This window comes from Salmo salar, chromosome ssa02 (assembly GCF_905237065.1).
Source record: "Salmo salar chromosome ssa02, Ssal_v3.1, whole genome shotgun sequence".
In the NCBI taxonomy this organism is placed as follows: domain Eukaryota; kingdom Metazoa; phylum Chordata; class Actinopteri; order Salmoniformes; family Salmonidae; genus Salmo; species Salmo salar.
This window is the reverse complement of record NC_059443.1, coordinates 81,052,022-81,066,779: the sequence shown is the minus strand read 5'-3', so window position 1 is coordinate 81,066,779 and position 14,758 is coordinate 81,052,022. Positions and strand designations below refer to the sequence as shown.

At 41.4% G+C, this 14,758-nt stretch overlaps 1 protein-coding gene across 1 annotated transcript; it reads left to right on the top strand.

Annotated features, from left to right (window-relative positions):
* The first annotated feature begins 1,949 nt into the window (after positions 1-1,949).
* LOC106603784 (zinc finger protein 570) lies at positions 1,950-9,991 on the top strand. The gene is made up of 4 exons (XM_014197878.2): positions 1,950-3,092; positions 3,473-3,570; positions 3,706-3,883; positions 9,016-9,991. Exons 1-4 carry the CDS (start codon positions 2,852-2,854, stop codon positions 9,615-9,617), a joined length of 1,119 nt encoding a protein of 372 aa, XP_014053353.2. The 5' UTR covers positions 1,950-2,851; the 3' UTR covers positions 9,618-9,991.
* Positions 9,992-14,758: the final 4,767 nt, after the last annotated feature.

Below are 14,758 nucleotides of genomic sequence, written 5' to 3'. Positions count from 1 at the left end.
CTCTATTGTTCACAACATTTAGACCGTTAAATCTGGATAGCTGACAACTATTTTTTAAAGGGTAAAAATTATCTGTTTAGGTCATCAGTAAAGGAAGCATAGTTAAAGAGTACAATGAACCTTTCACAGAGGATGGTGTGAGGCCTCTGGGGCTTTTTTGGGGGGGGTTGACTGAGACATCACTCAGACACTCTTTTATGGGGGGTAAAATGTATCCATTTAGGTCATCAGTAAAGGGGACATCTTAAATATTACAATGACCCTTTCAATGACTGAGACATCCCCGGACATCTCCCCTATAACTATTTTTTAAAGGGTAAAAATGATCTGTTTAGGTCGTTAGTAAAACAGATGTTTTCAAAGACACCTGGGGGTCCAGGTTGTTAATTATTTTGTGTACATATAGTTCCCCTGTGTGCAAGGGCCCCCCTAGATTCACAACTTCTTGACCCTTAACATTCCCAGCCAAGGGAGAGAGATAAAGGGGGAGAAAGAGAGAGAGAAAAAAATTGTAATTCATTGAAAGTAAATTATATTTTCTTTCAAACCTTTTATTTTATTCAAAAACTTTAGTACAGACATTTAAACATAGATATTACAGTTATTAAAGTTTACTATGTAATATTAAATACTAAATTACATCACTAATGTTTTATTACTAAAGAACTTTATATAAATCACACATATTATTACATGTAGCAACACAACAACAACATGGTAGAAACACAACATGGTAGCATCACAACATGGTAGAAACACCATGATAGCAACACAATAAGGTAGAAACACAACATGGTAGCAACACAACATGGCAGAAACACAACATGGTTGCAACACCACATGACAACAACATGGTAGAAGCACAACATGGTAGCAGCACAAAATTGTAGAAACATAACATGGTAGCAACACAACATGGTAGAAACACAGCATGGTTGCAACACAACATGGCAGCAACACAACATGGTTGCAACACCACATGGTGGAAACACACCATGGTAGGAGACCCAACATGGTAGCAGCACAACATGGTACAAACATTATTGGGCACAGACAAGAGCACAAAGGCAAGAAGGTAGAGACAAATACATCACACGAAGCAGCCACAACTGTCAGTAAGAGTGTCCATGATTGAGTCCTTGAATGAAGAGATGGAGATTAAACTGTCCAGTTTGAGTGTTTCTTGCAGCTTGTTCCCGTGGCTAGTTGCAGCGAACTGAAAAGAGGAGCGACCCAGGAATGTGTGTGCATTGGGGACCTTTAACAGAATGTGACTGGCAGAATGGGTGTTGTATGTGGAGGATGAGGGCTGCAGTAGATATCTTAGATAGGGGGGATTGAGGCCTAAGATGGTTTTATAAATAAGCATTAAACCAGTGGGTCTTGCAACTGGAATTCAGAGATAATCAGTTTACAGAGCAGTAGTTTACAGAGGAGTATAGAGTGCTGTGAGGTGTCCAATAAAGAGCATTGGTGGCAAATCTTATGGCCGAATCGTAAAGAACATCTTACCGCTCAATGTATCCTACTATGACTATATCCAACCAGACTCCATGTGTTTCCACTATCATGTATCCTACCATGACTATATCCAACCCAGCTCCATGTGTTGCCACTATCATGTATCCTACATGGCTGAAGCTTTGATCCAGTGGAAGAAGTATTGAGGAGCAGGGAGGTTAAAGGTCACTTCAGGATACAGCTGTTACTCTACACCATCCCTAGATAATCCAGTAATGAGAGAAAATGTATTGAATATTTAGGGCCCTATAACATCTCTATCTAATCTCTTTTTTTTTTTTTTTTTTTTACCTAATTACATTTTCTCCGTTGAGTTTTTTCCAGGTTTCTGATTTGTCCCTGTTTTTCTCTCTAAATCACACAAAAACAACAACATTGGATGTTCTAAGTCCACAACAATACTTAAACCACATCAGGAAACCACTTTTGAAGCCTGAGAAAAATCTAAGACTTTTTCATTTTTGGGTGTAGATACCCTTTAATGCAAGTGGCAAGAGCCTTGCTTGGTTAGTGGTGTCTCTGTAGCACACATGTGATTGCAGAGTTTGCTGAACAAATCACAACTGGATTGACGCAAATAATCATGATATCATTCTGCCAGGTAGGCATCGACTACTTTGTAGCTAACATTTAATTGACAAGTTTTTCGGGAAAGTTTTTCCATCAACCAGAAGATGGCTGTCATTAGCATCATCGCTAACAGCTAAACATAGTGGTAGACAAATGCACTCAGACAGGGGCATTTCTGGGCTGTTTCCTCTTCAGAAAGTTGAAGGAAAATACAAATCATTTAGGCAAATTTAACGACGGCTTGCAGGCAGTGGGTTCAGAATATCTATGACAAAAAATGAATACTCTTTAATCTGTCACCTAATGGGCAGGTCAGCCCTGGAGTAAAGTATTGGCTGTAAGAAGTAAGAGAAAACATAACATCTGGTTGTTTTTAAATGACTACTTATGACATTGCTTGCCAGAATAAACATTGTAATTAATATTTTTCCAATCTGCGTTACCCACTCCAGTCAGCAGATGGCGATGTGAGTATTTCAGGTGATGCTTCTTGCGTGACGTATAATCTAGTGGACGGAACTGGGGGCTTCTTCAACAGCGACAAAAGGCTTCTGATTCAACCAACGCGGTTGTTTGCTAGCGAACATAAAACTGAAACGTTGAAGCTCTTTGCTATATTACTCTTACTGTTTTGAATGTAATTCTGTTTACTTAACTACTAGTTCATTTTAACGTAATTTGCTAATCGACCAGAACATGAGCTCACAAAGTCTCTACTGAGAAAGAAGCTCTGGTGAAAGGAGAGGAAGAAGCTTTCAGGATGAAAAAGGAGGAAGAGGAGGATGATATTACAGTGAAAGAGGAATATGGGAAAGAGGTTGTCAAAGTGGAAAAAAGGGTAGAATCTTTCAGAATCAAAAAGGAGGAAGATGCCATATCATTGAAAGAAGAGGAAAAACATTTTGGAGTAGAAGAGGAAGCGGAGGCTATCTATATAAAAGAGGAGGAAGACGGTTTGGAAGTGAAAAAGGAGGAGGGGGCTGAAGATCGGATTACTACCAGTAAGTACTGTCTTATAAACAGGCACTATGCAGTTCTTGAAATGTTGTTTTAAAGGGGCATTCTACTTCAGTTCTACACTTGAATATGTTGTTCAGTACTGTAGGAATTGTTTAAGGGGCAATCTGCCATTGGTACATATGTTTTTGGGACTTCGATGTATTGAATTCTCATTCTCCATGTGGTCTACATTAAAGTTCACCTCATCTAATATAACAGGCTTTTAAAATTGGTGCATAATTTCTACTTAAAATATCAAAGGGACGTAAAAGGCACCCATTTTGTGGAAATGAACCTTTACATTTGCAACACAAACAATATTTTACAAAATCATGATGAAATTGGCGTCTGTTTACCGTCTGTTTGATGTTCCCGTTCACAGGAGAGAGACGTGACTATCGTGGATCCTTTGGGGAGCCTCAACAACATCCTGATGCTGACGAGACAGAGAAGAGTCTCTCCAGATCAGAACACCAGATGGTACAGCTTGGTCTGGTCTAGCATACAGCTTCCTCTATCTGGGTCTGGGCTGGGTTTCTGTAAAGCACTTCATGACAACAGTGACATCAGCATCCATAATGATATGTGTCTGTGTCCCCTCTTTATGGTTACCAGGACAACGCTAGCCCTCCCTCCCTCCCGGAGTCCCTGTGTCGTGCCTCTCCCGGTAGCACCTTACTGCTGGGTATGAAGAGGTTGTCTGTGCTGCTGGTGGACTGCAGGAAAACAACGGAGCTGAGTGGAACTGTGAGAGGAGGAGAAGAGAAGAAAGGATCAGATTTGACACATCAAAGTAAGTGCTGTAGTTTAGTTTGAACAAATACAATAGATCTGCCCACTGGTATCTGTTACCAGGACAACCAGCAGAGTTCTGTTAGTTGATAGGAAGATTGACTGGTGGATATGGATGTTATGAATATCATAACACTGAAAAAGGATTCTGCCAATGAACAGAGAGAAGCCAATAGACCATATAAAACCTTGATGAAAGGTAGCTTAAGAGAGACATTTTCAAGATGATCTGATGCTGGGTGAATATTTTACAAAAACTTTCCCTAAAAAATGGTGGATGTTACATTGCCTGTCCCAGTCAACCCCCTATCTTTACAAGACTCTAGTAGAGGCAGACAAAACTCCAGACACTTCAATGTGGTCTGTATTTGCTTCATTAACATCTGATCTACAGAACTTGTTAAACATGCAAATGTACAGTTGTAGTCGGAAGTTTACATACACCTTAGCCAAATACATTTAAACTCAGTTTTTCACAATTCCTGACATTTAATCAAAGTAAAAATTCCCTGTCTTAGTTCTGTTAGGATCAGCGCTTTATTTTAAGAATGTGAAATGTCAGAATAATAGTAGAGATTTATTTAGGCTTTTATTTCTTTCATCACATTCCCAGTGGGTCAGAAGTTTACATACACTCAATTAGTATTTGGTAGCATTGGCTTTAAATTGTTTAACTTGGGTCAAATGTTTCGGGTAGCCTTCCACAAGCTTCCCACAATAAGTTGGGTGAATTTTGGCCCATTCCACCTGACAGAGCTGGTGTAACTGAGTCAGGTTTGTAGGTCTCCTTGCTCGCACACGCTTTTTCAGTTCTGCCCACACATTTTCTAAAGGATTGAGGTCAGGGCTTTGTGATGGCCACTCCAATACCTTGACTTTGTTGTCCTTAAGCCATCTTTCCACAACTGTGCAAGTATGCTTGGCGTCATTGTCCATTTGGATGACCCATTTTCGACCAAGCTTTAACTTCCTGACTGATGTCTTGAGATGTTGCTTCAATATATCCACATAATTTGCCTTCCTCATGATGCAATCTATTTTGTGAAGTGCACCAGTCCCTCCTGCAGCAAAACACCCCCACAGCATGATGCTGCTTCACGGTTGGGATGGTGTTCTTCGGCTTGCAAGCGTCCCCCTTTTTCCTCCAAACATAACAATGGTCATTATGGCCAAACAGTTCTGTTTTTGTTTAATCAGACCAGAGGACATTTCTCCAAAAAGTACGAGCTTTTTTATGGCGGTTTTGGAGCAGTGGCTTCTTCCTTGCTGAGTGGCCTTTCAGGTTATGTCGATATAGGACTCGTTTTACTGTGGATTTAGGTACTTTTGTACCGGTTTCCTCCAGCATCTTCTGTTCTGGGATTGATTTGCACTTTTCGCACCAAAGTACGTTCATCTCTAGGAGACAGAACGCGTCTCCTTCCTGAGGGGTATGACGGCTGCATGGTCCCGTGGTGTTTATACTTGCGTACTATTATTTGTACAGGTGAAGTGGTACCTTCAGGCATTTGGAAATTTCTCCCATGGATGAACCAGACTTGTGGAGGTCTACAATTATTTTTCTGATGTCTTGGCTGATTTCTTTTGATTTTCCCACGATGTCAAGCGAAGAGGCACTGAGTTTGAAGGTAGGCCTTTGAAATACATCCACAGCTAAACCTCCAATTGACTCAAATGATGTCAATTAGCCTATCAGAAGCTTATAAAGCCATAACATCATTTTCTGGAATTTTCCAAGCTGTTTAAAGGCACAGTCAACTTAGTGTATGTAAACTCCTGACCCACTGGAAGTGTCATACAGTGAATTATAAGTGAAATAAGACATTTGTGGAGTGGTTGAAAAACAAGTTTTAATGACTCCAACATAAGTGTATTTAAACTTCAGACTTTAACTGTATGTATATATTTTTTAAACAAGCCTTTTCTAAAAGCTGTGAAATCTACTTTTAACAGGTAAAATAAACTCCAACATATAGACTTTAAAGAACATTGTTGACTAACTTTTTTTTGTTCATGTAACTGACATCAGTGTGCTGCTTACAGTTTAGCTTCCTCCACTGTCCCCATACTGGACTCAAACTAGTGATCCTCTGCTTCTCAACATGCGTGACTGCTCTCCTTGACAATGAACCGATTGAGCTTTACAATTGGTACCAGTTGGATAGCTCCATCTGTGACGTTTCAAGCTAGCTGTGGAGTGAATTTACGGCACGTTCTTACCTCCGTTACACATGTTCAGGTTGACTTTCCCACGGAATCAACCAGTACGGGGGGAAAAAATGTATGAAATGTATGCATTCACTACTGTAAGTTGCTCTGGATAAGAGCATCTGCTAAATGACTAAAATGTAAATGTATATACAGTACCAGTCAAAAGTTTGGACACAACTACTCATTCAAGGGTTTTTCTTTATTTTTACTATTTTCTACATTGTAGAATAATAGTGAAGACATCAAAACTATGAAATAACACTTATGGAATCATAGAGTAACCAAAAAAGTATTAAACAATAGGCCACACCTGTCAGGTAAATGGATTGTCTTGGCAAAGGAGAAATTTTAACTAACAATATAAAGAAATATGTGTGCCAAATTTGAGAGAAATAAGCTTTTGTGCGTATGGAAAAAGTCTGAGATATTTCAGCTCATGAAACATGGGACCAACACTTGACATATTTATATTTTTTGGAACATCTACACAAAGTATTTCACATTCTTTTTTACTTTACCCAAAATATCGTGACATTATTGATAGTTAACTTCTCAGGGCTGCGTGGGACGCTACCGTCCCACCCACGGTTCACACTATTCAACAGCCAGTGAAAAATCAGAGCACCAAATTCAAAACAACAAAATGTCATAATTCAAAGTTCTCAAACATACACCTATTTTACAACATTTTAAAGATAAACCTCTCCTTAATCCAACCACATTGTCTGATTTCAAAAAGGCTTTACTGCGAAAGCATAAAGTTAGATTATGTTAGGACAGTGAAAACACAAGAAAAACCACACAGCCATTTTCCAAGCAGGAGAGGGGTCACAAAAAACTGAAATTCAGCTAAAATTAAGCGCTAACCTTTGACGATCTTCATCAGATGACACTCCTAGGACTCAATGTTAGACAATACATGTATGTTTTGTTCGATAAAGTTAATATTTAAATCCAAAAACAGCATTTTACATTGGCGCGTGATGTTCAGAAAATATTTTGTCTCCAATACTGCCGGTGAGCAGCACAACAATTTACAAAAATACTCATCATAAACGTTGATAAAATATTTACCTGTTATTCAAAGAATTATAGATGAACATCTCCTTTATGCAACCGCTGTGACAGATTTCAAAAAAGCTTCACGGGGAAAGTACACTTTGCAATAATCTGAGTACGGCGCTCAGAAACATACACTAGGCAATACAGATAGCCACCATTTTGGAGTCATCTAAAATCATAAATAGCATTATAAATATTCACTATATTGATGATCTTCATCAGAAGGCACTTCCAGGAATCCCAGGTCCACAATAAATGTTGTTTTGTTCGATAAAGTCCATAATTTATGTCCAAATATCTCCTTGTTGTTTGCACGTTCAGTAAACTACTCCAAATGTAGGAAGCGCAAACAAAATTTTACGATTAAAAGTCAAAAAAGTTATATTTACTTTCGTTGAAACATGTCAAACGTTGTATAGCATCAATCTTTAGGGCCTTTTTAACATAAAACTTCAATAATATTCCATCTGGATGATTCCAATGTCTTGTAAAACATAATGGAACACAGCTACCCCTCACATGAACGCGCGCCACAAAATGTCATTTTCTGAGTCACCAACTTCCCGGCCTTCTTGTTCGCTCTGTGTTCACCGCAAAAGCCTGAAACTAGGTTCTAAAGACTGTTGACATCTAGTGGAAGCCTTAGGGTGAATGAACCCTAAGTCACTGTGTGTTAGATAGGAAATGACTTGAAAAGACTACAAGCATCAGATTTCCCACTTCCTGGTTGGATTTTTTTCTCAGGTTTTTGCCTGCCATATGAGTTCTGTTATACTCACAGACATCATTCAAACAGTTTTAGAAACTTCAGAGTGTTTTCTATCCAAATCTACGAATAATATGCAAATATTTGACTCTGGGCCCGAGTATTAGGCAGTTTATTCTGGGCACGTTTTTCATCCGAAATCAAAAATACTGCCCCCTATACCTTGACAGGTTAAGTTCGTAGAAACATGTCAAACGATGTTTATAATCAATCCTCAGGTTGTTTTTAGCCTAAATAATTGATAATATTTCAACCGGACAATAGCATCATCAATATAAAAGAAAAACAAGAAAGGTGCGCTCTCGGTCGCGTTCAGAAAACAGCTCTGGGTGCATCCCACTATCCATTCACTCAAAGTTGTCATTCTCCCTCATTTTTCTGAATAAAAGCCTGAAACAATTATCTTAAGACTGTTCACAACTAGTGGAAGCCATAGGGAATGGAATCTGGGTCCTATCCATTTAAATGGTGGATAGGCTTTCATTGGAAAAACAGCCATTTCAAAAATAATGGCACCCCCTGGATGGATTTGCCTCAGGTTTTCGCCTGCCATTTCAGTTCTGTTATAATCACAGACATTATTTTAACAGTTTTAGAACCTTTGAAGTGTTTTCTATCCAAATCAACTAATTATATGCATATCCTAGGTTCTGGGCCTGAGTAGCAGGCAGTTTACTTTGGTCACGCTTGTCATCCGGAGGTGAAAATAGTGCCCCCTACCATAGTGAGGTTAAGGAAGTGTGTAGGTCACATTCTGTATCATACAGCTATGAAGGTTATATATTTACAGCCACCTGCTTGATAGGAATCCAGCGATGTCTTGTGTCTTGAGTGTCTTAGAACTGTCTAGTGTTTTGTGTTCTGACTTATAAAACAGAAATAAAAATAAGTAATGTAAACATATCAGTAATTACCAGGATGCTCTACAACATTTGTTTTAAAATCACACAAAGATTGTTTTAAATGATGTAACGTTTGAAAGCTGGCCTCAGGTTATTGATGGATCTGATTTGGTTTAAACCTCATAGCAAGGCAGTTTTATCATGTGGAGATTTCATTCTGGTCTGTCTTATACTAAACACTGTCTTTGGCAGGAGGAAAACTAAACTTGGACGAACCAAAGACGTCCAAACCAGCAAGTCGACACCTCTGCTCCCAATGTGGAAAGAGTTTTAGTCACTTTGGAAACATGAAAGCTCATGGGCAAATACACACAAGGGAGAAGCCTTACCATTGCTCCCAGTGTGGAAAGAGTTTTAGCCATTCACGGAGCCTGAAAAAACATGCGATAATACACACAGGGGAGAAGCCTTACCACTGCTCCAAGTGTGGAAAGTGTTTCAACCAGCCAGGGAAGCTGAAACAGCATGAGAGATCACACACAGGGGAGAAGCCTTACCACTGCTCCCAGTGTGGCAAGTGTTTTAGCGATTTAGGGAACCTGAAACGACATGAGAGAATACACACAGGGGAGAAGCCTTACCACTGCTCCCAGTGTGGCAAGTGTTTTCGCGAATTAGGGGACCTGAAACGACATGAGAGAATACACACAGGGGAGAAGCCTTACCACTGCTCCCAGTGTGGCAAGTGTTTTAGCGAATTAGGGAACCTGAAACGACATGAGAGAATACACACAGGGGAGAACCTTACCACTGCTCCCAGTGTGGAAAGTGTTTCGACCAGTCAGGGAAGCTGAAACGGCATGAAACAATACACACAGGGGAGAAGCCATACCACTCCTCCCAGTGTGCAAAGCATTTGCCCATTTAGTAAGCTTGAAAGAACACATGAGGCTGCACGCAGAGGAGAATGCTTACGAAAGCTCAGACTGTAGGAAAACATTTTACTCATAACAGTCACTTAAACGTCATTAGAGAATCCACACAGGAGGGAGAAATTACTTCTCTTAGCGTGTATATTGATATTTCACATCACATTGACTTAAAATTCATCAGAGAACATACACAGTGCTCCCGTTGTCTTATATTGTTGACTGATAATGTGTTTACCTGTTTTTACCATATGAAATTGCTTCTTCCAATTATTGATAAACCTGTACCTGTTAAGAAACTGACTGTTAGAACTGTTAAGGCTCCATGGATTGATGAGGAATTGAAAATCTGTATGGTTGAAGTAGATGGGGCAAAAGGAGTGGCTAATAAGTCTGGCTGCACATCTGGCTGGCTTACATACTGCAAATTGAGAAATTATGTGACCAAACTCAACAAAAGAATAAACTTTATTATGAATCCTAGATCAATGATATCAAGAATGATGGGGAAAAAAACTTGTACAAATACATAATGAAAGAAAAGCAGTGCAAGTTTTGAATTTTGTAAAGTTAGTGTGGGAGAGGTGGAAATTATTGTTATCGATCAATAATGACAAACCTCCTGGCATTGACAACTTAGATGTAACTGACTCTATAGCCACTCCTATCTGTCATATTTTTAATCTGAGCCTAGAGGAAAGTCTTTGTCCTCAGGCCTGGAGGGAAGCTGAAGTAATTCCACTACCCAAGAGTTGTAAATGTAAAGCGGCCTTTACTGGTTCTAACAGCAGACCTATAAGCTTGCTGCCAGCTCTTAGCAAACTGTTAGAAAAAATTGTGTTTGACCAAATGAAATGCTATTTCTCTGTAAACAAATTAACAAGACTTTCAGCATGCTTATAGAGAAGGGCACTCAACATGTACTGCACTGACACAAATGACTGATGATTGGTTGAGAGAAATTGATAATAAGAAGATTGTGGGAGCTGTACTGTTAGATTTCAGTGCAGTCTGTGATATTATTGACCATAACCTGTTGTTGAAATAACGTATGTGCTGTGGCTTTTCAACCTCTGCCATATTGTGGATTCAGAGCTATCTATCTACTAGAACTCAGTCGTTTTTAATGGAATCTTCTCAAACATGTAAAGTGTGATGTGCTGCAGGGCAGCTCTCTAGGCCCTCTACTCTTTTCTATTTTTACCAATGACCTGCCACTGGCATTAAACAAAGCATGTGTGTCCATGTATGCTGATGATTCAACCATATATGCATCAGCAACCACAGCTAATGAAGTCACTGAAACCCTTAACAAAGAGTTGCAGTCTGTTTTGGAATGGGTGGCCAGTAATAAACTGTTCCTGAACATCTCTAAAACTAAGAGCATTGTAATTGGTACAAATCATTCCTTAAGTTATAGACCTCCGCTGAATCTGGTAATGAATTGTGTGGCTGTTGAACAAGTTGAGGAGAGTAAATTACTTGGTGTTACCTTAGATTGTAAACTGTCATGGTCAAAACATGTAGATTCAATGGTTGTAAAGATGGGGAGAGGTATAGCCGCAATAAAGAGATGCTCTGTTTTTTTGACACCACACTCCAAAAAGCAAGTTCTGCAGGCTCTAGTTTTGTCTAATCTTGATTATTGTCCAGTCGTGTGGTCCAGTGCTGCAAGGAAAGACCTAGTTAAGCTGCAGCTGGCCCAGAACAGAGCGGCACGTTTTGCTCTTAATTGTAATCAGAGGGCTGAAATAAATACTATGCATGCCACTCTTGGCTAAGAGTTGAGGAGAGACTGACTGCATCACTTCTTTTTATAAGAAACATGAATGTGTTGAAAATCCCAAATTGTTTGCATGGTCTGTAAGGGAATTCTGCCCTGTGTGCACACAAGAGGCCACAGGAAAACTTATTTGATCAGAGGTTAGTTTGTTTAATAAGGATTGCAACCCGGAGTATACACTCCCACTGGTTGAATAAACGTTGTTTCTACATCAAATTAAAAAACATCTTTAACATTGATGAACCTTCACTATCTTCATCCCTAAACTAGTAACATTTACTATTGTCTATTGTTATTATCAGTAACCTTCCTGGCCTTATGAAATCCTAGCTAAATACAATGTTCCCACCAGTTTTCATGTCTTTGGTTATGCAAACATTTGTTTATTCGATTATATTTCTCATTAAGTTGAATATTGTTTTAATTCTATATGGGTCACACCTTGCTTTGGTCATGTGTTCCCTTATGGGTCAATGATTTTAATTAGAATATAGCAATGATGCTCTCTTCTCAATCACTTACAGTTTCTTTGGAAAGTATTCAGACCCCTTGACTTTTTCACATTTTGTTACATTACAGCCTTATTCTAAAATTGATTAAAAAAACTATTTCTTCAGCAAGCTACACAAAATACCCCATAATGTCAAAGCTGAAACAGGCTTTGTATACATTTCTGCAAATGTATTAAACACAAATGATTTACATAAGTATTCAGACCCTTTGCTATGAGCCTCGAAATTGAGCTCAGGTGCGTCCTGTTTCCATTGATCATCCTTGAGACCTTTCTACAACTTGATTGTGGTAAATTCAATTGATTGGACATGATTTAGAAAGGCACACAGGCCGTCGCTGAAGACTCTGGGCTGCAGGCCGTCGCTGAAGACTGGGCTGCAGGCCGTCGCTGAAGACTGGGTTGAAGGCCGCCGCTGAAGACTCTGTGCTGCAGGCCGTCGCTGAAGACTCTGGGCTGCAGGCCGCCGCTGAAGACTCTGGGCTGCTGGCCGCCGCTGCAGGCCGTCTCAGGAGGTTCTGGGCTGCAGGCCGTCTCAGGAGGTTCCGGGCTGCAGGCCGTCTCAGTAGGTTCCGGGCTGCAGGCCGTCTCAGTAGGTTCCGGGCTGCAGGCCGTCTCAGTAGGTTCCGGGCTGCAGGCCGTCTCAGTAGGTTCCGGGCTGCGGGCCGTCTCAGTAGGTTCCGGACTGCGGGCCGTCTCAGGAGGTACCGGGCTGCGGGCCGACTCAGGAGGTTCCGGGCTGCAGACCGTCACCGGAAGCTCTGGACTGGGAACTGTCGCCGGAAGCTCTGGACTGGGAATGCGCACTGGAGGCCTGATGCGTGGGGCTGGCCTAGGTGGCGCCAGACTGGTAACAGGCACCTCAGGGCTAGTGGGGGGAGCAGGAACAGGCCACCCCGGACTGGGCATGCGCACTGGAGGTCTGATGCGTGGGGCTGGCATAGGTGGCGCCAGACTGGTAACACGCACCTCAGGGCTAGTGTGGGGAGCAGGCACAGGACGTACTGGGCTGTGGAGGCGCACTGGAGGTCTGGAGCTTATGGCTGGCACAACCCATCCTGGCTGGATAACCTCCGTAGCCCGACAAGCGCGAGGCGTTGTGACAGGTCGCACAGGTTTGTGTTGACGAACTGGGGGTACCGTGCGTAGAGCTGGCGCAGGATAACCTGGGCCGCGACGACGCACCGGAGACCAGGAACGCTGAGCAGGCATACTCCTTCCTGGTTGAATGCCAACTCTAGCACAGCACCTGTGAGGAGCTTGCACCGAGCGCACCGGGCTGTAGCTGCGCACTGGCGACACAGTGCGTAACTCAGCATAACATGATGCTTGCTCGGTCACTCGCCCCCCACAGTAAGCACAGGGAGTTGGCACAGGTCTCCAACCTGACTCTGCCAATCTCCCCGTGTGCCCCCCAAAAAATGTTTGGGGGGGGGCTGTCTCTCGCACTTGCCTCGCCATTGGTATCGTGCCTCCTCTCATTGCCGCTCTGCTCTCGCTGCCTCCACCTGTTCCCATCCAGCCTGGATCTCCTCCCATGTCCAGGATCCCTTGCCATCCAGAATTTCCTCCCAGGTCCATTTCTGTTGCTCCTGGGCACGCTGCTTGGTCCTTTTATGGTGGGTTATTCTGTCACGGCTGTCTAAAGGAGCGGACCAAAGTGCAGCGTGGTTGTAGTTCCACATTTTATTAAATTTGTGAAACTTTGCAGTACACAAATAACTGAAAATGACAAAACAACAAACCGTGACGCAGAGAGAAACAAACACTACTCAAAATATAATAATCCACAAAACACAGGTGGAAAAACCCCTACTTAAATATGATCTCCAATTAGAGACAACGAGGTCCAGCTGCCTCTAATTGGAGATCAACCCAAACAACCCCAACATAGAAATAGAAACACTAGAACTTAAACATAGAAAAACACAAAACACCCCCTGTCACGCCCTGACCTACTCTACCATAGAAAATCACATCTTACAATGGTCAGGATGTGACAATAGTTTAACAGTTAAATAAAGATGAGGAACGAGACACACGCTGCGCTTTGGTCTCCTTCATCGTACAACGTACGTGACAATATATATTCATTATATAGTTTTAGAATTGTTCCACAGTTTTCTCTTTCTTTCTCTCTCTCTCTCTTATAATGTGTGACTGAGACAGAACTCTGCAGGGGAGTGTGGGAGATAAGAGACTACTCAGACATTCCACACTAAATCAACTTTGGGGAGGGGACATTTATTGCTTAGCTTTTAGATAACACTGAAACTCTATGTTTGTATAGCTATGGATGCAGGGTTTTGGTCTCAGGAGTAAAAGGTAATGACGTAATCGGTGACATCACTAAGGCGGGACTTCGGTTTAATTAAACAACTTGAGACCTTTTGTTTGATGCAGAACTTACTCAGCAACATTCGTGCTATGTTCCTGTTTGTCAACTTCTGTCCGCAATTGCATTAAAGGTTTTTGAATGATTTAATTAAAGATATTGTCATAATGCTAATTTTACCAATAAGCCAATGATTGACAAGGAGGAAAGGAACGAACCTAACACTACCCACCACTGCGACCTGTATGCTCTCGTCAGCTGGCCCTCGCTTCATACTCGTCGCCAAACCCACTGGCTCCAGGTCATCTACAAGTCTTTGCTAGGTAAAGGCCCGCCTTATCTCAGCTCACTAGTCACCATAGCAGCACCCACCCGTAGCACACGCTCCAGCAGGTATATTTCACTGGTCACCCCCAAAGCCAATTCCTTTGCCCATC